The 19836-nt window shown below is 42.3% G+C and overlaps 1 protein-coding gene across 1 annotated transcript in view; it reads left to right on the top strand.

Moving 5' to 3' along the window:
- LOC123349491 (putative DBH-like monooxygenase protein 2) overlaps positions 1 to 18395 on the top strand; it is a 37732-nt gene extending 19337 nt beyond the window's left edge. The window contains exons 4-13 of the mRNA XM_044987673.1: positions 1566 to 1649; positions 2915 to 3085; positions 4760 to 4862; positions 5921 to 6087; positions 7175 to 7266; positions 11373 to 11469; positions 11694 to 11753; positions 12114 to 12244; positions 12535 to 12649; positions 17228 to 18395. Coding sequence (XP_044843608.1) covers positions 1566 to 1649; positions 2915 to 3085; positions 4760 to 4862; positions 5921 to 6087; positions 7175 to 7266; positions 11373 to 11469; positions 11694 to 11753; positions 12114 to 12244; positions 12535 to 12649; positions 17228 to 17467 — 1260 coding nt within the window. The 3' untranslated portion in view covers positions 17468 to 18395. The remainder of the gene's footprint in view (positions 1 to 1565; positions 1650 to 2914; positions 3086 to 4759; positions 4863 to 5920; positions 6088 to 7174; positions 7267 to 11372; positions 11470 to 11693; positions 11754 to 12113; positions 12245 to 12534; positions 12650 to 17227) is intronic.
- The last annotated feature ends 1441 nt before the right edge of the window (positions 18396 to 19836 follow it).

Here is a 19836-nt window from a genome sequence, read left to right as displayed (position 1 = left end):
AAGGGAGGAGTGTGAGGGTCTGTCTGTGAGGTGCCCTAGGGCAGGTGGAAGAAGTAGCCAAAAAGACCAACTCACTGTGGTACACCACTGACATCATTTAACACAGCTGCAAAATAAGGAGGCTTGGCACCTGGTGGGGAAAAGTAGAGGCTACCACTATTGGAGCAAAGTGTGGGGAGGGAAAGGGAGCGGTCACCTCTATAATGCTCCACCTAGACAGCATCTGCCAATGCAAGCAGCAATATCACACAATACAGCACCCCCTGGTACCTCGAAACTCTAATGGTGACACCTGCACAATTACTCAGCTCTGTAGGAGCAGGTTTAGTCTTTGATTGGGCACTGATCTTAGGTTTGTAAAACTTCAGAAATGTGGGGTAGCATCTTGGCTATGGGGAGGGGAGCCTATCCAACATTATGCACTGTGTCTGAAGAACAGCAAATGTAGCCACTGGCCAGAAGGCTGAGCAGCAGTGCCGCAAGGAAACCCTCAGCTCCAGTGTCATCATGGCCAAGAAAGCCAAAGCACTGTGAGGGAGCAAAACTGAGTTGGGACAATCCAGAGATTCCCCAAGCGTTGGGGGCAGCCTGAGGTCTTCTCTGGAGTAAGGGATAGTCCGGGGAATCCCCTGGAGTTGAAGCAGCCTGCTGCTCCATTTCATTTAGAGAAAATTGAATGGAAATACCTTGATTTTTTTCTAAATGGAAATTTTCAGAATTTCCTTTCCACGGAAATTTCAAAATGTCAAGTTTTTGTTCTGATTCATAATTAAAACTTTTTAAAATGTCATAATTTCCCCTGGAATGGATATGTCAGGTTTGAACTAGCTTTACTTACCTGCTCCCACATGGAAGGGGAGGGCTTCCTTCAGCTGATGAAGCCTGTTGCAGATCCCAATCTGTGCCATGTCTGTAGCATGCAGAAAGAGCCCTTGGGAGCTGTGACAGGGGAGGGTGCACTGATCATGGACAAGTGGACTAGTGGAGAAACCACATGACACGTCCACTGCTGCACACTGGGTGAGCATGACTGGCTTTGTGAAATAACACTGCTACTGATATCCAGAGGGAGTGGGATCGGTTATAGAGGACAGGATGATACCCATTCCTCTCTGTTCTGGGTTTGTGACCTCAGGCAATTGGTAAAATATGACTGAGACAGAGCATGATGGAGAGCTCCCACATTTAGATCAAGTTTTGATATGGAAAATGTCATTCCAAATTATATGTGGGGGTGGTGGGGGAAGGGGGAAATGTGGAAAGAAAAGGATTTGTTGAAAATTCCCTGGTAATTGTTTCATTCTTTCACTGGAAAAAATTGTTAAAGCCTTCACTATTTCTTTGATACCAGCCCACTTATTGCTGCCAAAAAACAAATGTATTTCTTGCCAGTCTTCTGATGAAATGGGACAGAGCTAAAGAATGTGGAGACATGGGCCAGCTATCAATCTGATTCTCCGTTTTCTTTGTCCATTTTGCCTCTTCATTCACACTTGCATCCTGCCTGGGCCACTGCTCGTGCCCTGGCAAGGTTAGTCTTCTTTGCTTTTTTTTTTGTTTTTCAGTTCCCCATCCCAGTTGATGAAACCACATATGCCTGCACCTTTATCCCACTGCCCATCCTTAAGCAGAAGCACCACATCTACAAGGTAACCTGACAAGTCTGCCTGTCTGTCTTTTGGAGCATCCTGTTAGTCTGTCTATGTTAATTGAGAGTATCCTGTCTGCCTTTCAGTGTCCTTGGGTAGGAACATCTGGTCTCTACATCTGTCTCTCTTGAAGCACCCTGTCTTTCTGTCTGTGTCCTTGGGAGTATCTTGTATAACTCTGAGAGTCTTTGGATGCAACAGATCAAATCAATACCTGGTATAAATCCTACCAACTTCAATGGGCTGACTCCATGGATGAACTTGATTCATTTATTGGTCTGTGTCTCTTTGTTAGTGGACAGTGCTCAGGACTCCAGGATATTCTAAGTTTATAAAAGGTGCAAAGACTTTTGCTCTTGCCCTTGGAAATTGCTAGAGATATTTGTTTAAAATAGAAAACTAACCATTTTTGCAAATTTCATTAAGGTACAATACACATAATTTTAAAGAGCCAAACACCACAGCCCATTTCCAAGCCCAGCTCATTTTTCAAGTGAAGATGACTTTCCAATTAGGGGCATGCAAATATTCATATTTTTGCATTTTTTCTAATATAAAAATAAACATTGAAATCATATAAAAGAAAATTTCAGAGGGGAAGAAATAGTGTGGTATTAAAAGGTGAAAATCTGCCTATGCAACTCCACAAAACAGAAAATGTGAATACTTTTTCACAGTTCTGATATAGTTACACAACAATCTATGGCCCTGATCCTGCAAAGTGTTAAGAGCCAGCAAAGAGGTGGAAGTAAGTGGGAGTTAAAGGCGCTCAACACCTTGCATGACTGGGCTTTTGCCAGTAAATCATGTCTGGCTCAAGGAAATCTGGTTAAATTCCTCATGTTCATCAAGCTGCTTGACTGAGCATCAGATGCGGGAAAAAGAAGGGTACAGACAACAGGGTTTCAATATCTTCAATTATCCATTTGGTGTGGAGTTTCAGAATAAAGTAACGATCTCTCTAGGCTGAACCACCCACCCCACCACCTCCAGGTATACCAGGTCAATGGCCCATCTAGTCTTGTCCCTCACAACGGCCAGATGCTTCAGGGGAAGATATCCACCCCACATCAGTGCACTCAGACAGTACAATAGTATACTATGGAGAAGGGTGAATGTGCCCAAGACACAAGCTGCTTTCCCTTTCTGGAGACCAGATCCATGTTCCTCTGTCCAGGTCTCTATTGACTACCCCTTTTAGTAACCTGGAGACAGGTTTTCAGAGTCCAGGATAACTTTCCTCAAATCTTTCCTCTTGGTTACAGTTTGAGCCCATAATAACAACCCATCAGAACAGATCGATGGTTCATCACATTCTGGTCTATGCCTGTGGCAATGGCAGTGTATTACCCACAGGCATCAGCGATTGTTATGGGGCCAATCCAGATTTTGCCCTGTGCTCCCAGGTGGTTGTGGGCTGGGCCGTTGGAGGAGGGGTGAGTATACATGGTTCATCACATGACCTACCTCTTGTTATGATTGATGATACCCTTTGAGCAGACTAGTCCTGTAATGCACTTAATTCTTCAGTACTATCTCACTGAAGAATTTCTTTCTGACCCTTCCCAGAAAGTGCTCAGTTTAACTATTGAAGCATGAGGATTGATGGCCCTGGTAACTTTTATACAAGCTGCTGTCACTCTGTGTGTTATTCTTATTCATACATATGGCAAATCCTTTATGGACACTAAGTAATAATATCCTGAGTCATGCAGTTCCACAGGTTAATTATATGCCACATTAAAAAGCTATTATTTTATTGGCTTCTATGTAATCCTCTCTGATATTCTTTCCTTTTCAATATCATAAAATATAAAGTAAAATTTGGTTGACTCATGTGGGAAAGTCAACACTAGATGTAGCTCTGGGTGAGTGATTCCTAGTGGCTGGTGCTGCAAAGATGTCCTCAGCATCCACCCTGTGATAATCACATTGCATTTCATGGAACATCTGTATTTCTATGGTTGGAAGGTAGGATAGTGGTTAGGTAGATCACAGAATAGAAGTAAAAACATTTTAATTGGCAAAGTCAGCAGATCTGGCACACATGGAAAAGCCACACTCAAGATGCCATTTGTACATAGTAGATTTGGTTGAAAGTTTTCAATGGAACAGTTTTCTGTTGAAAACTAGAGGGTTTTTTTAATCATATGCTGGAATTTGTCAATTTTGTCTAATTTTTTACAGGAAAATGTCAAAATATTTTGTTTTGACAATGATAAAAGTAGAAGTGGTTGGGAGTCAGAATTTCCATTCCATAGGAAATTCCAACCTTTGGAAAGCAAAAATGTTCCAAATAAATTTCAACATTTCCCAGAAAAGTAAAAATCTAAAAATTGTCATCTCAGGACCATCAGAATGTTTTATTTCAATTTTATCCTTTTGATGTGCAGTATTTTGATTAATTATATTAATTATATTATATTATATTATAAACTCAATATATAATACATGGACATAATATTAAATGTATTATGGATAGACATAAAATAATATTTAAACTAATATTTAATATAAATTTGAAACAAATTTAATCAAATTGTTTCATTGTCAAGATGAAATCTTTCCATTTTTTCCCATCAAATATTTTGTTAAAATCCACACAGTCCTGTGAAATATTTTTTTTCAGTGAAACTGCATTTTTGCTAGAAATCTATTCTGTTGAAAAATTTTGACCATCTGTAGTTGAAATGTTTTGATATATTTCATTTCCATTTTTATATTAAACATTAGTTTTATTATTATATAACTTAATATGTATATATTTACGTAATATTTTAGATAGTATAAAATGAGCATCTATGTAGTCCTTTAAATGAATTAAAATTATAAAGTAAAAACAAAATATTTCAAGAGTCCCAAATCTTTTTCTTCCTGAATTTTCATTTCATGGGAGACTTAAGAATTTCAGTCTTTCATTCATATTCAGAATTTCACACAGAATAGGAATTCCCATTCCCATCCAGTTCTAGTACATACCAGTAGTTATTGACACATGAATATCAGGACCTCTGCAAATTTCCAGCTCTTTGCAGGGAAGGAAACAGCTGAGAAGAGATGATAAATGATTCCTGAATTGTAAATGTTCTTCTTCTTTCTCCTCCCTTCAGTCCTACCAGTTCCCAAATGAAGCTGCAATCTCCATAGGTACACCTATGGATCCTCAATACATCCGGCTGGAAATCCACTACAGCAATTTTGACTTGATACCAGGTAGGTAAAGATGGCTGGGTATCTGGCAAGAAACGGCCATGAAAACGGGCTCATAATTGTCATTCTCATGTTTTTTTCTCTTACATACACACTAGAAACCAGCTTCCAAATGAAATGACCTCTGGTCTTAATTAGCACAAGTTCCATGACAGCAAGAGGAACCTGTTAAGGTCCCCAAGTCACAAAGGCATTAAGCATAGGCCTAACTTTAAGCAAATGAGGAGTCTCACATGCTTAAAGCTAGGAATGTGTTTAAGTGCCTTGTGGAATTGGGACCCAAAAGACCTGAGTGCATCATTCTCTAGTGGTCTGTATCAAGGGGAAGAATACTTGGGGGAGTTAGGAGGAGACCCAGAGGAATATGAGGACAGGGGAGCTAGGGGAGTATCAGAGGATCAGGAAGGAGCCAGGGGTATGTGAGAAGATCATAACAACACTATTTTGCATGTGTATAGTGCTGTCCATATCACTCAAAATGCTTTATAAATATTAGTGACCTAGGCCTCACAACAACCATCAAAGGTAAATCAGCATTAATTATTATCCCCATTTTACAGAAGGGGAAACTGAAGCACAGATTTTAAGTGACCTACTTGAGACCACAACACTGCAATTCAGCACCAGAGCTGGGAACAGACTCATAGCCCCATTTGCTGACTCACAGCCCCATATTTTAACCACTAACCAGTGCTTCCTCATATGGAGGTGCTGGGGCAGTATTACCAGGTCAGGGAGATCAGGGGCTACATAGATGATCTGGAAGTATTGGAGTGCTGGTGAGAGAAGGGCAATACCAGAGTAGAGTTGTGGTGCAGAAAGCATAGAGCTGCATGAGGGAGTCAAGGGATGTGTGGCTAGGACAAGGCTGGGGGTATATGAGGAATATGAAGCTGCTTAGAGAAATATGGGAAGGTTGAGGACAGACAGTGTGAATGATGGGAGAGACAGGAGTTCAGCCAGGAGGCTCTCAGGGGGCATGAGAAGTTGGGAGAGCATAAGACATTTGAGCAAGAGGGTCTACTGGGAAAGTTATTGAGAAAGTCAGTGTGTTTTTATAGGATTAATTGACAACTCAGGGATACGACTCTACTACACCCCAGACCTGCGGCCAAATGACATGGGGGTGCTACAAACAGGGGTGTTCACCTTCCCTGTCCATTTCATTCCCCCTGGAGCAGATACCTACAAATCCTATGGACTCTGCAAAAGCAGTCAGTTCAATGAGGTAAGTTCTTGGAAGCCAATAATTCCCCTTTCCCCCTAGGTTCACATCCTGCTCAGGTCATGCCTGAAATTAATCAAGTGCAGATGTCACCCTAGTCTCCATTTTAAAAAACTACCATATGGCTCAGCATGATTATTCAGAAGAAGCAGTAGGAATGCTACAGGATCTAGACTGTTCTCAGTGGTAGAAGATGACAGAACAAGGACTAATGGTCTCAAGTTGCAGAGGGGGAGGTTTAGGCTGGATATTAGGAAAAACTTTTTCACTAGTAGGGTGGTGAAGAACTGGAATGGGTTACCTAGGGAGGTAGTGGAATCTCCTTCCTTAGAGGTTTTTAAGGTCAGGCTTGACAAACCCTGGCTGGGATGATTTAGTTGGGTTTGGTCCTGCTTTGAGCAGGGGGTTGGACTAGATGACCTCCTGAGGTCCCTTCCAACCCTGAGATTCTATGATTCTATGAATGGAGCAGCGGGTGATGCTGCAGAAAAGGAAAATCACGTGGTGCATTAATCGAAGATTTCAGGTCCAATACACAAGTCAATATTATCCCCATAGAAGAGAAGGTGAAAGATAGATGTAATGACTTCTCCAGGATCCCAGAGAGAGTTTGTGCCAGAGCTGTTTAGAGTGCCCAACCCTGGGTGTTCATCAGCAGTGATAGCTCTCTGCCAGCCACCAGCTGGTAATCCAGAGACAGCTGGTGGCAGCCCTCAGGTCATCAGTGGAACACACAGAACTGAAAATTCATGTGTAGTCTCCCCCCGGCCCGCCCTAAATAAATAAATAAATAAATAATCAAGGGATATCCAGTTTCAGGTATCCCAGACTCAAGCAACTAATTCAAGGTGGCCACAGCAGAGACTGCAAATAACCTGCAGTTTTCAGGAAGACAAGTTGTCAACCTAAGGTGACCTCTGCAAGGAAATGGGCTAGAAGCTTCCTTTTTAAAAATGAGAGCTAAGATTAGCCCTGACATTTACAGAAGAGAACTAAAGCCTATGGACATCATAGACCCCAATAGCCAGCCCTGAGCTGCACTGGCAGGACAAGACAACCATTCTCTAACCCTCTTTCCTTTGATCTGCAGATGAATGGGACACCTGTGCCAGATCTGAAGGTGTTTGGCTTCTTGCTGCACACTCATCTGGCTGGGAGAGGACTGAAAGTTGTTCAGTACCGGTAAAAAAAAGTTAATTCCCACTTCATCTGGTCATGCCTGGGGTTCAGTCTAACCAAGGGGACAGGGGAACCTTTTTGAGGTATAACGGAGGGAATAACCTTCTTGGACTAGACCCCATGTACCTGTCATGGTGAGAGACTATGGCTGGGAGTGCAACGTTTTTTGAATTGCAATACAGAGAACTGAGTCCTCAGGGACCAGACTCAATTCAACGGACAACAAGATACTGAGGGAGAATTTGAACTGGACCCTTGCACAGGTACACTAGGGCAGGGGAGGGTAAAAGGCACCTTCCCATTCTTTTCTGAAAATGCAGTCTCTGTATTCTCCTAAGCTAGTCAGCCCAAGGGAAGGAGCTATATGGTATGGCCCTGCACCACTGGTTGGCCAGAGAGAGGAATACCTGCTGAATCCCTCTAGGGGTACATCCTCAGAAATCATTCTGGGGAAACGCAGGGCCACACCATCAGGAGTCTACCAATGTGGGCTAGTGCCTGAGACTCTGAATTGAGCATGAAGCATTAAACTCTAGGCAATCTCCATAACAGGGGTGGGTAAACATCAGTCCTTCTGTTGTAGTGGTATCAAAAATAGAGCTGGACCTTGAACCAAAAATCCAAATCCAAACCTGCTTAGCACCTGTGGACGTTCTGCTTCAAGTCAGCTCCAAAATCTAAAGCACAAACCTATTTCCAGTCCAAAGTGTTTTACTCAGAACCTAGCATAACAACCCAGAGTAATGTGAAAGAAACCAAGCATCTAATGGACCCATGGGGACAAATTCTCAAGCAAAGGCCTTCTTGGCTCTTGAGGCTAGCTTGACATTTCACGGACATTTCACTAAGATCCTTAATTTGGAAAGAGTGAGATCCCCTGTATGCAAAGGTCTTTTAAAAAGGGAAGAAGGAGGATCTGGGGAACTACAGGCCAGTCAGCCTCACCTCAGTCCCTGGAAAAATCATGAAGCAGGTCCTCAAGGAATCAATTCTGAAGCACTTAGAGAAGAGGAAATTGATCAGGAACTGTCAGCATGGATTCACCAAGGGCAAGTCATGCCTGACTAACCTAATTGCCTTCCATAAGGAGATAACTGGGTCTGTGAATGAGAGGAAAGCAGTGGATGTGTTATTCCTTGACTTTAGCAAAGCTTTTGATATGGTCTCCCACAGTATTCTTCCCAACAAGTTAAAGAAGTATGGGTTGGATGAATGGACTATAAGGTGGATAGAAAGCTGGCTAGATTGTCGGGCTCAATGGGTAGTGATCAATAGCTCCATGTCTAGTTGGCAGCCGGTTTCAAGCGGAGTGCCCCAAGGGTCGGTCCTGGGGCCGGTTTTGTTCAATATCTTTTCATTAATGATCTGGAGGATGGTGTAGACTGCACTCTCAGCAAGTTTGCAGATGGGAGGAACAGTAGATATGCTGGAGGGCAGGGATAGGATACAGAGGGACCTAGACAAATTAGAGGATTGGGCCAAAAGAAACCTGATGAGGTTCAACAAGGACAAGTGCAGAGCCCTGCACTTAGGACAGAAGAATCCCATTCACTGTTGCAGACTAGGGACCAAATGGCTAGAAAGCAGTTCTGCAGAAAAGGACTTAGGGGTTACAGTGGACGAGAAGCTGGATATGAGTCAACAGTGTGCCCTTGTTGCCAAGAAAGCTATGGCATTTTGGGCTCTATAAGTAGGGTCATTGCCAGCAGATCTAGGGACGTGATCATTCCCCTCTATTCGACATTGGTGAGGCCTCATCTGGAGTACTGTGTCCAGTTTTGGGCCCCACACTACAAGAAGGATGTGGAAAAATTGGAAAGGGTCCAGCAGAGGGCAACAAAAATGATTAGGGGGCTGGAGCACATGACTTATGAGGAGAGGCTGAGGGAACTGGGATTGTTTAGTCTGCAGAAGAGAAGAATGAGGGGGGATCTGATAGCTGCTTTCAACTACCTGAAGGGGGGTTCCAAAGAGGATGGATCTAGACTGTTCTCAGTGGTACCAAATGTCAGAACAAAGAGTAACGGTTTCAAGTTGCAGTGGGGGAGGTTTAGGTTGGATATTAGAAGAAACTTTTTCATTAGGAGGGTGTGAAGCACTGGAATGGGTTACCTAGCGAGGTGGTGAAATCTCCTTCCTTAGATATTTTTAGGGTCAGGCTTGACAAAGCCCTGGCTGGGATGATTTAGTTGGGAACTGGTCCTGCTTTGAGCAGGGGGTTGGACTAGATGACCTCCCGAGGTCCCTACCAACCCTGATATTCTATGATCTATGCACCACAGAAGTACAGTTTAAGCCCTGTTTTGAGTGTTTAAGTGGTGTGTAGGCCTTGTGTGGATATCTGCCCCAGTTGAATTTCACCCAAGGGAAGAGAGAGGGTCGTAACTAGTGACAGATGAATCCAATAAAGATTCAGAGTTTTTGTTAGAAGGCATGTTCAAATTGTATACAAATGGCCTACCAGAGATTGAGATTTGTCCTGCATTGGAACTGTAGCTGACCTGCAAGCTGGGCTCAGAGGTCATGAGACAGACCTGTGAATATAGGGATGTTTTAGTCCTGGTGGGCATCCCCCCTTCTAGACTGAAAGTCTTACAGGAACAGTAGAGTTAGTCAGGACTTTTCCATGGAAAATTTGTTGATTTTTCATCCGGAAAACGAAACTAAATGCTTTAAGTGTGTTCAACATGAATCTAAATATTTCAGTTGAACTGAGCCAAAAATTTCTTTTCAAGTGAATTCAATATTAAATTGTATTTCCCTCGTATGGCATATTGCCGCATGGGAGCTGTAGTTGAGGTGCCTGATGACCCCATTCTTTCCTAAGGGCTGGTCTCTGTGTCTGGACTACATCTTCCATGATGCAATGCTGTCTCTCCTCTGCCTGAGCAGTGTGGTGTGTCCTGGTGTTACCCCCAAAACAGATTTCAGGATACCCCAAGAATGGCCCACCTGCTATATAATGTGTGTAGGGGGGAGGGGGTTAATAAAGATATGTGTTAGTTGGAAATAACCATACCAATCAGTTCTCATTGGGTATCGGTCGCCAGGGTGGCTCAGGAATTACCTGGAGGACACTGATACAACCTTCCAATAAATGATTGACACAAGCAGTATTCTTTTTCCAAAACAAGGCACCTTTTATTGATGCAACCAATAATCCCTGACAAAATAGTAATCTAAACCACAAATTTCTTATGACAGATTAAAGAGCACTCCAAACTATATTGCCTTACAGTTTAAAGTGATGCTAAGTGGCTGCACCCCGCTTCATAATGCCTATCTTCCACGGGTGGCTGACAGGAGCTCTTAAATATTATTTAAGTCTTACATATTTAAATTCACTTACAACTAACACATATCTTTATTAACTCCCCCCCACACACATTATATATATAAGTCTGCCAGATAGTTATAGTATCTATACTATAGTATAGATAGGTATAGTATATGGTGTCTCCTGCATGCTGTCTCTCTCTCGCTCTCTCTGTCTCTTCTCCCTCTGCTCCAGTGACAGGATCCCTCTGCTGCTCTCTCTCTCCTCAGCTCCTCAGCTATTGCTGCTGCTGCCTGCCCACTGACACCCTGGCCTTTATACCATTCTGTCAGAACTTTCTAGACACTTTAGCTAATATCTTTTGTCCGATCTTTCTTGGATGCCAACTGCCAACCTTCTCTTTGGATGCGTCCCAACATTTTAAACTGTCAGTTCTATTTTTAGACTTGTTTCTAACTGCCAATTCTGTATTGAGCACTACATGAACTGCAGCTTCCATCTAATGGTGGAGTGACTCTTGCTTATTTAAAATGGAAGCCAGAGATCTGGGGATTTTAAGATGGAGTTTTTCTTGTATCGCAGGGCTGCAGGTGCCTCACAGGAGTTGTTGTCTGGCCAGGGAATCAGTTCTGTGCTTTTCATTTTGGGGCATAAAGTTCAACCTTTGGGTTTGGAGGAGGAAGGTGTGAGATTTGAAACACATAAGGACTGAGTCTTTGTGAGAAAAAAAGGACTAGTTATTATTTTATATGAACTAGTCCCTATCCACATCCCTAGTCTTAGCAGTGTATGGAAATGCCTCTGATATCCTTTCCTTACTCATCCCTGCCAGGAATGGTGAGCAGGTGAGGATCATCTGTGAGGACAATAAATATGACTTCTCCCTGCAGGAAACACGGGACTTGAAGGAGGTCATCACCATCAAAGTGGTATGTTCTGCTGGGATCTCCCACTGGGACATAGTTTGTGGGCTGGGGACGGGGATGCAGAGGAGGCAGAACAGGCTTACATAGCGACACACATTTTCTCCGTCATTTTGGTTTGGAGCCTGTCTCACATAGTTTCCAGGTTCATCTGTGCTTTCTCCAGCCACACTTTTGGCAGTGGCCCCTGCTCCTACAGCTCTGACTATGTGACCTGTTTTGTGCTGCAGGGAGATGAGATCCTAGTGGAATGTAACTTTCAAACTTTGGATCGGACGGAGATCACCTTCGTAAGTCTGATTTCTATCTGCAAATTTTCTATGCATTTAAGACCAATTTAGTTCTATTGAAAGGTGCTGGTGGATTGACAGATGTTGGAGAACAATGCCCTCTATCCCCAGACTAAAGCAGTGCAAGCTTTCTTTGACATATACAGAGATTCATACCGTGATTGAAGGGTGGCTTCCCAAGCAGGGAAGTGGGTTTCCAAGACTGAAATGGAACACAGCTGCGTAGTATCATTCATCACACAGAATTACCCTGTGGTCTGGCCTGGGCTAAGCTATAGAAGGGGCTGGTAATGACACTATGGGTAGTATTGTTCCCACTGTGTCTTAGTAGAACTTTGTGTTGCTCTCTGTACCTTGAAGGGTGGGCCAAGTACCTTGAATGAGATGTGCCTGGCATTCCTCTTCTATTACCCTCGCAACAACATCTCCAGCTGCATGGGCTACCCAGACATCCAGCAGATTGCCCACGCACTTGGCCAGGAGGCCTCAGAGTAAGTCCCTCATTGGATGCATTTCTGGGGAATAGAGAGCAAAACTTCTGAGGGATGTGGCAATGAATGGGGAGAATGCCAATTGAAAGAGATAACTGAGCAGGGATGTTGCTGATATTGCATATGTCTGGACCTGCCTGATTGAACCCTACTCAGGAATTTTTCATTTGTGATACCATAACAATCTCCTTTCCCCCTCCCTTCTCTCCTTCCTTCTTCTCTCCTCTTCCTCCCCATCCTCACACTTGTCTTCCTCACTCTCCCAAATCCCCTTTACTCTTCTCCTGCAGTGCGATGGAAGGAATGATTGCCATGAACTATGTCGAGTGGAACAATGAAACCATCAAGAATGCAGAGAAAGCAGCCAAGGAGGCTGATCAAATAGTCATGATTAAAACCATTGACGTAAGTGTCCTTTGCCTTTACCTTGCTGAGTGGTTAGGGGTTGGGGAAACATGGTCAGCTCTGGAATTTGAGACCAAAGCACATGGCAGAACCAGAGTCAGTGCCTTACACACAGAATGGCACCTGCACTCCGTTGATATCCACTGGGTCACATGTAAAGGAAGGGCCAGGTGTATTCACTTCACTTTACACTTTCACTGACTACTCCATCCCCTGATAGTTTAACCCTGGACCTCCCGCATTGCACACTCAGCTCTGCCAATGCCACTCAATCCTATTCTGTGGCCCCCCTTCTATTCCAGTCCTGGGCACTACACATACACAATTCTGCTAATGCCTCTCAATCCTGACAACCCCTATCCCCTGCTATATGAGTTGTTGGTGCTTCTGCTCAAATCTTTCAATGCATCTTACTCCTCATCTGTGTATTAGTTAGAGGACACTCTCTTAGGATTCATCTGATGAGCTACGGAACTATGTCACCAGAGAAGTATACAACAAAATCAGGAAAGCCAAGGAAAAGAATGAGTTACAGCTGGCAAGGAACATTAGAGACAACAAGAAGGGGTTCTTCAAATATGTTAGACATAAAAGAAAGATCAGGGATGGTGTAGGTCTGCTGCTCAGTGGAGAAGGTGAGCTGGGAACAGAAGATGATAGGAAAGCAGAGCTGTCAATGCCTAGCACATGTGACCAGATGCCTAGCAGAATTACCATAGACAATATAGGGAAATCAATATAGGCAGATCAGAATAAGTAAAGAACATGTCAGAGACCTTCTGACCAATTTGAATTCATTCAAATCAGCGGGGCTGGAAGCTATTCACCCCTGGATACTGAAGGAATTAGCTGAAGGAATCTCAGAGCCACTGGCGATAATAGGCCGATAATATTTACAAACTCACAGATGACAGGAGTGGTCCTGGAAGACTGGAGAAGGGCTAATGTAGTGCCCATCTTGAAAAAGGAGGAGCCAGGGGACTATAGCCCAATTCACCTGACTTCAATTCCTGGGAAGCTACTAGAGCAATGAATAAAAGATTCAATTTCCAAATATCTGGAGGATAAAGAGGTAGTCACTAGCAACCAGCATGGATTTACTAAGAACAAATCATGCCAAACCAGTTTTATTTCCTTCTTTGACATGGTAACTGGTTTGGTGGATAGGAGGAATGCAGTGGACATAATATACATGGACTTCAGCAATGTTTTTGACACAGTCCCACATGACATGTTGATAAATGATCTGCCAAAGCTGCATTTCTCCAGCTTATTAAGTGGATACATAACTGGTTAAAACACTGCATAGAAAGAAAGAATAACTATTAATGGAACGGTGTCGGATTGGAGGGATGTCTCAAGTGGGCTTCCAAAGGGATCTGTTCTGGGTCCAGTGTTGTATGTAGGAATAGACAGCATACTGATCAGAATTGCAGATGACACAAAGCTGGCGGGAGGGGGGGTTGCCAACACTTCGGAGGATAGAGCTAAAATTCAGAAGGGTCTTGATAAATTGGAGAGCTGGGCTATAGAAAACAAAATGAAATTCAAAAAAGACAAATGTAAGGCGTTACACTTAGGGAAGAAAAACCAAATCGACAAATACAGAATGGGGGTAACTGGCTTGACAACAGCACTGCTGAGAAGGATCTGGAACTGTGGTGGATCACAACCTCAACATGCGTCAGCATGGCAATGCTGTTTCAAAAAAAGCAAATGCTATTTTAGGTTGCATTAACAGAGGCATAGCATGCAAGTCACAGGAGGTGATAGTACTGCTCTACTCGGTACTGGTTAGGCCTCAGCTGCAGTACTTTGTCCAATTTTGGTCTCCAATGTATATAAAGGATGTAGAGAAACTGGAAAGTATCCAGAGGCGAGTAACAAAGATGATCAAAGGGATGGAATGCAAACCATATTAGCAAAGGCTGAAGGAACTGGGTATGTTTAGTCTGGAAAAGAGGAGATTTAGGAGGGACATGATAGCAATTTTCAAATACTTGAAAGATTGCCATAAAAAGATGGAGAAAAGTTGTTCTCTCTTGCCACAGAGGGCAGGACAAGAGGCAATGGGTTCAGACTACAGCATAGGAGATTTGGATTAAATCTCAGGAAAAACTTCCTTACTGTAAAAACAGTAGGACAATGACACAGACTGCCTAGGGAGGTTGTGGAAGCTCCTTCCCTGGAGGTTTACAAAAGGAGGCTGCATAGCCATCTCTCTTGGATGGTTTAGACACAAAAAATCCTGCATCTTGGCAGGGGGGGTCAGACTAGATTACCCTTGTGGTCCCTTCTAACCCTATTATTTTAATTTAATCTTTCAACTAAGTATTTCCTGGGAAAGCATACAGACTATGCTTACATAGTTAATAGAACTTGCTGTTCTGGATTGGACCAGTGGATTTTATAATCTGGCATCCTACCTGTGACAGTGGCCTAGATCAAGTAATTCAGGAGACAGTAGATCTGCCATTCCCAGAAGATATCTGTCCAATTTGTTCAATACTTTACTAAGAGTGAGGAAACCGGATGGTGAGGAAGAAGTCCTGTTCATAATTGTTTGTACTATGGTAGTGCTCGGAGGTTTCAGTGGAGTTCTATTGTGTACAAGCACAGATATAGACGTGGTCTCTTTCCTAAAGAATTCTGAGCCCAGCTGGTTATTAGGAAGGCAGCACTAACCTGCAGAAGACAGCATCCCCTCATCTTGAAATTTGTGGGACAGTCCTGATTTTCATAGAGCCATCAGAAAATCCCTTGAATCCATAGCTTGAAGGAAAGTTCAAGAACCCAGAATTTATTTTGAGCACTGCTAGGCTTGTCACATGTTTATTTGATAGGACAAACTCTTGAAACATAATAATGTTTATAGTGGGTGTGATGGTGCTGCCCATGGGAGCCAGCTGAGGTCACTCAGTTAGGGTGAATTGCAAACAAAATGGGGCAGACAAACCCCAGAAGCTGGTGATTATTCCAATACTTAGATTTACCAACCAACACAGATTAGCTTCTATAGTACCTCACTGGTTACTTAGAAGTCCAAACAACACAGTTCCCTTAAAGTACCCAGCCTCAGGCCTCCATCCAGACACACCTGTCAGAGAAAATGATGATTACTAAAAATTTTATTTCATCATATAAAAGAAAAGGTTTTTCCAATCCCAAAGGATCAGCCACATGCGCAGATTCAATTATAACTTAGATCTTACCCAAAATACCCACTATAGTCAATTCTTATTAACTAAACTAAAATTTATTAAAAAATAAAAGAGAGAGAGTGTTGGTTAAAAGATCCATATACATACAGATTTGAATTCAATTCTTGAGGTTCAGATACATAGTAGAGATGAGCCTGTAGTTCCCAAAAGTTCTTTTAGAAATAATCCATAGGTTATAGTCCAATGTCCATATTCAGGGTGACTCCAGTCAGTGACTGGTGATCTCAATCCTTACGGCTTAAGGTTTCCCCTTCTTGACACCCAAAGCAGATCTGAGATGAAGCAGGATCGTATTCCAGGGTTCTTATACATTTCCAGCAGCCTTTTGGCCTGAGAAAACAATAGGTTTAACTATCCCAAACATCCTGGCAATTAGCACAGGATAATTTGTCCATTAAACAGTTCAGATACAGGTTACCACAATCTTCAAAGAGATATATAGACAATAAAACTACTTCACTCCAGTGTCTTCCTAAATGTTAATACTCCTTTTTTTAATCTTTGAATCAAAGCTATAGTGATAGACAAGACTTGTTTGCTTACATCACAAGACCTGAGCAAACATCTACCCTTCTATTTCTAACAATGCAGACTTGCATTTCAAAGCTCTATTCATTTATATATCTTCCTAACCAGCCACTAAAATTCGGCCATGGGTCAGGTCAGTCTGTGAGTTAATTAACTCTTTCTGGCCCTGTCACCTTTCAATGAGATATTATATTACACTCATAATGTCATAGTGGGATGTCATGAAACAATACTTTTGGCACAAAGTGATAGTGTTGCATGTCCTCAGGCAGTGTTTATAGGATGTGAGATCACCCCAAGGAAATTAGGATGAGTCAGGAAAAGCATTGGTACATATGGTGTATCTATATACATTATAGTGCATCTATTGGATAACTGGTCATCTTATACATAAATCAGAAAAAGAATCACTTCTATCAAGAAAGTATCAAAATCCCACTCGTCTATCTTCTTTCAACTTGCTACCCTGATGTCACAATGAAGAAATATGACATGATTTTGTCCTATAGGACAATTTCATCTGGGTGGGAACCCTACAAATAAGACACCAACTAATCTAATCACTCCAATAAATGTATTGTTAACCCCAAGAGTCGTGTGGCATCTGGTAAATAGATCCCCCGTGGGGCATGGATCAGCTTTCATGTCACACTCCCCATCAGTACTTGACCCAGGCCAGGGAAGCTAATGATCCAACCAGCGGACCAAGTTTAGTGATGCATCCTGGTCAGATGGCACCTGAGGCACATTGTGCCTAGATTAAGAAAAATAAAGCCCCTGCCATTTTTAAAAACATGCTATTTTTTTTCCTCTTTCCTTTCACTCCCAGGAGCTACAGAAAAATGAGAGTGGCATAATCCGGGACATTACAATTTCAGAGAGTGGTCTCTGCCATGACATTTCTGGACACCTCGGAGTGCGGGGTTCCCAAGTCACAGCAAACCTCCAGGGGGCTGCAGCTGTGATTTCCCAGGCTCTCAGCACTGCAGAGATCTTGCCTCTTCCTCTCCTGTTGCTGACACAATTGGCATTCACCTGGCTTCTCACTTCCTCCCAGTGTAGAATTTGAGGGGCAGAATCTCTGTTTTGTTATAGCATATAATTAACCCACTGAAGCCTCTACAATTACAGTGTGGTGATGGGATATTTACCTGGTAAAGCTTCTGAAATCCCTCGCAGTGACAGGAAATTTACCCAGCAAAGTCTCTGAAATCACTGGGCATGAAACTGTATTTACCTACTAAGGTTTTTGGGATCCCTGTTGTGATAAAAATGCCTTTTAGTATAATATTCCTTTCTAAATCCAGGAAATACTGCAATATACTGCAGAAAAGACAGTATTGCAAGAGGATAAAGGCCCCCTTTTTAGACTCTGATCTTGCCCTTAATGTCTACTAGAGTGTTTACTCATTCAAGGATCCCTAGTAGCTGGGCAGTCACTTGGTATGTATCCACTGGCCTTTCAGTAATCACTGTCCACCAACAGGGTATTTACCCAATAAACATTCTATAATCATTATCCAGTCACAGGATATATACCTATCCAGTGTTCTGTGATCACTATCCAGTTAAATGCTCTTTAGTCAACAATCCAAAAAGTGAGTATGATTTACCTGTTAAATACTCTCTCATGTCCAGTATCAAGGTATTTAGCTAGTAAATGTGCTGCAATTGCCTCCATTGACAGGAGGATTAACTGGTAAATGCTGTGTTATCATAATACAGTGACAGGGTGTTTATCAGGTGACTTTGAAGGCTCTAAACACTACAGAGGTACTGCCTGTTCCTCTCTGGATGCACTATCAAAATGTGAAGACACACAAACTATGGGAATCCTATGCCTGGGCAGGTAACACCTTATTATCACACCTATTTTTGTTTTGTTTTTTTTAAAACTGTAAATGTATGTTTTCTTCCAGTGTCAAAAAGACCTCCAAATTCTGAAATGAAATGTTTCTCTAATTGCAACGCTGTGTTGATTTTTTAAAGGGGAAGTATATGACAGCTCCAAAAATTTCAGTTGAAATGTTTTTGAGAATATTAAAGAATATTAAAGGAACTGGCATGTGAAATTGCAAGCCCATTAGCAAGAATTTTTAATGAATCAGTAAACTCAGAGGTTGTACCGTACGACTGGAGAATTGCTAATATAGATCCTATTTTTAAGAAAGGAAAAAAAAGGGATTCGAGTAACTATAGGCCTGTTAGTTTGAAATCTATAGTATGCAAGGTCTTGGAAAGGTCTTGGAAAAAAATTTGAAGGAGAAAGTAGTTAAGGACATTGAGGTCAATGGTAATTGGGACAAAATACAACATGGTTTTACAAAAGGTAGGTCGTGCCAAACCAATCTGATCTCCTTTGAGAAGGGAACAGATTTTTTTAGACAAAAGAAACGCAGTGGATCTAATTTACCTCGATTTCAGTAAGATATTTGATACGGTTCCACATGGGGAATTATTAGCTAAATTGGAAAAGATGGGGATCAATATGAAAATTGAAAGGTGGATAAGAAACTGGTTAAAGGGGAGACTACAATGGGTCATACTGAAAGGTGAACTGTCAGGCTGGAAGGAGGTTACTAGTGGAGTTCCTCAGGGATCGGTTTTGGGACCAATCTTTTTATTACTGACCTTGGCACAAAAAGTGGGAATGTGCTAATAAAGTTTGTGGATGACACAAAGCTGGGAGGTATTGCTAATACAGAGAAGGACCGGGGTATCATACAGGAAGATTTGGATGACCTTGTAAACTGGAGTAATAGTAACAGGATGAAACTTAATAGTGAAAAGTGCAAGGTCATGCATTTAGGGATTAATAACAAGAATTCTGGTTATAAATTGGGGACACATGAGTTGGAAGTAACAGAGGAAGAGAAGGACCTCGGAGTATTGGTTGATCACAGGATGATTATGAGCCGCCAATGTGATATGGCCATTAAAAAAGCTAATGTGGTCTTGGGATGCATCAGGCAAGGTATTTCCAGTAAAAATAAGGAGGTGTTATTACCATTATACAAGGCACGCACTGGTGAGATCTCATCTGGAATATTGTGTGCAGTTCTGGTCTCCAATGTTTAAAAAGGATGAATTCAAATTGGAACAGGTACAGAGAAGGGCTACCAGGATGCTCTGAGGAACGGAAAACCTGTCTTATGAAAGGAGACTCAAAATCTTGGCTTGTTTAGCCTAACCAAAAGAAGGCTGAGGGGAGATATGATTGCTCTTTATAAATATATCAGAAGGATAAATATCAGGGAGGGAGAGGAATTATTTAAGCTTAGTACCAATGTGGACACAAGAACAAATGGATATAAACTGGACATTTGGAAGTTTAGACTTGAAATTAGATGAAGGTTTCTAACCATTAGAGGAGTGAAGTTCTGGAACAGCCTTCCAAGGGGAGTAGTGGGGACAAAAGACATATCTGGCTTCAAGACT

This window comes from Mauremys mutica, chromosome 1, assembly GCF_020497125.1.
Source record: "Mauremys mutica isolate MM-2020 ecotype Southern chromosome 1, ASM2049712v1, whole genome shotgun sequence".
Lineage (NCBI taxonomy): Eukaryota > Metazoa > Chordata > Testudines > Geoemydidae > Mauremys > Mauremys mutica.
Note: the sequence above shows the minus strand (reverse complement) of the source record. Positions and strands in the feature narration are given on the sequence as shown.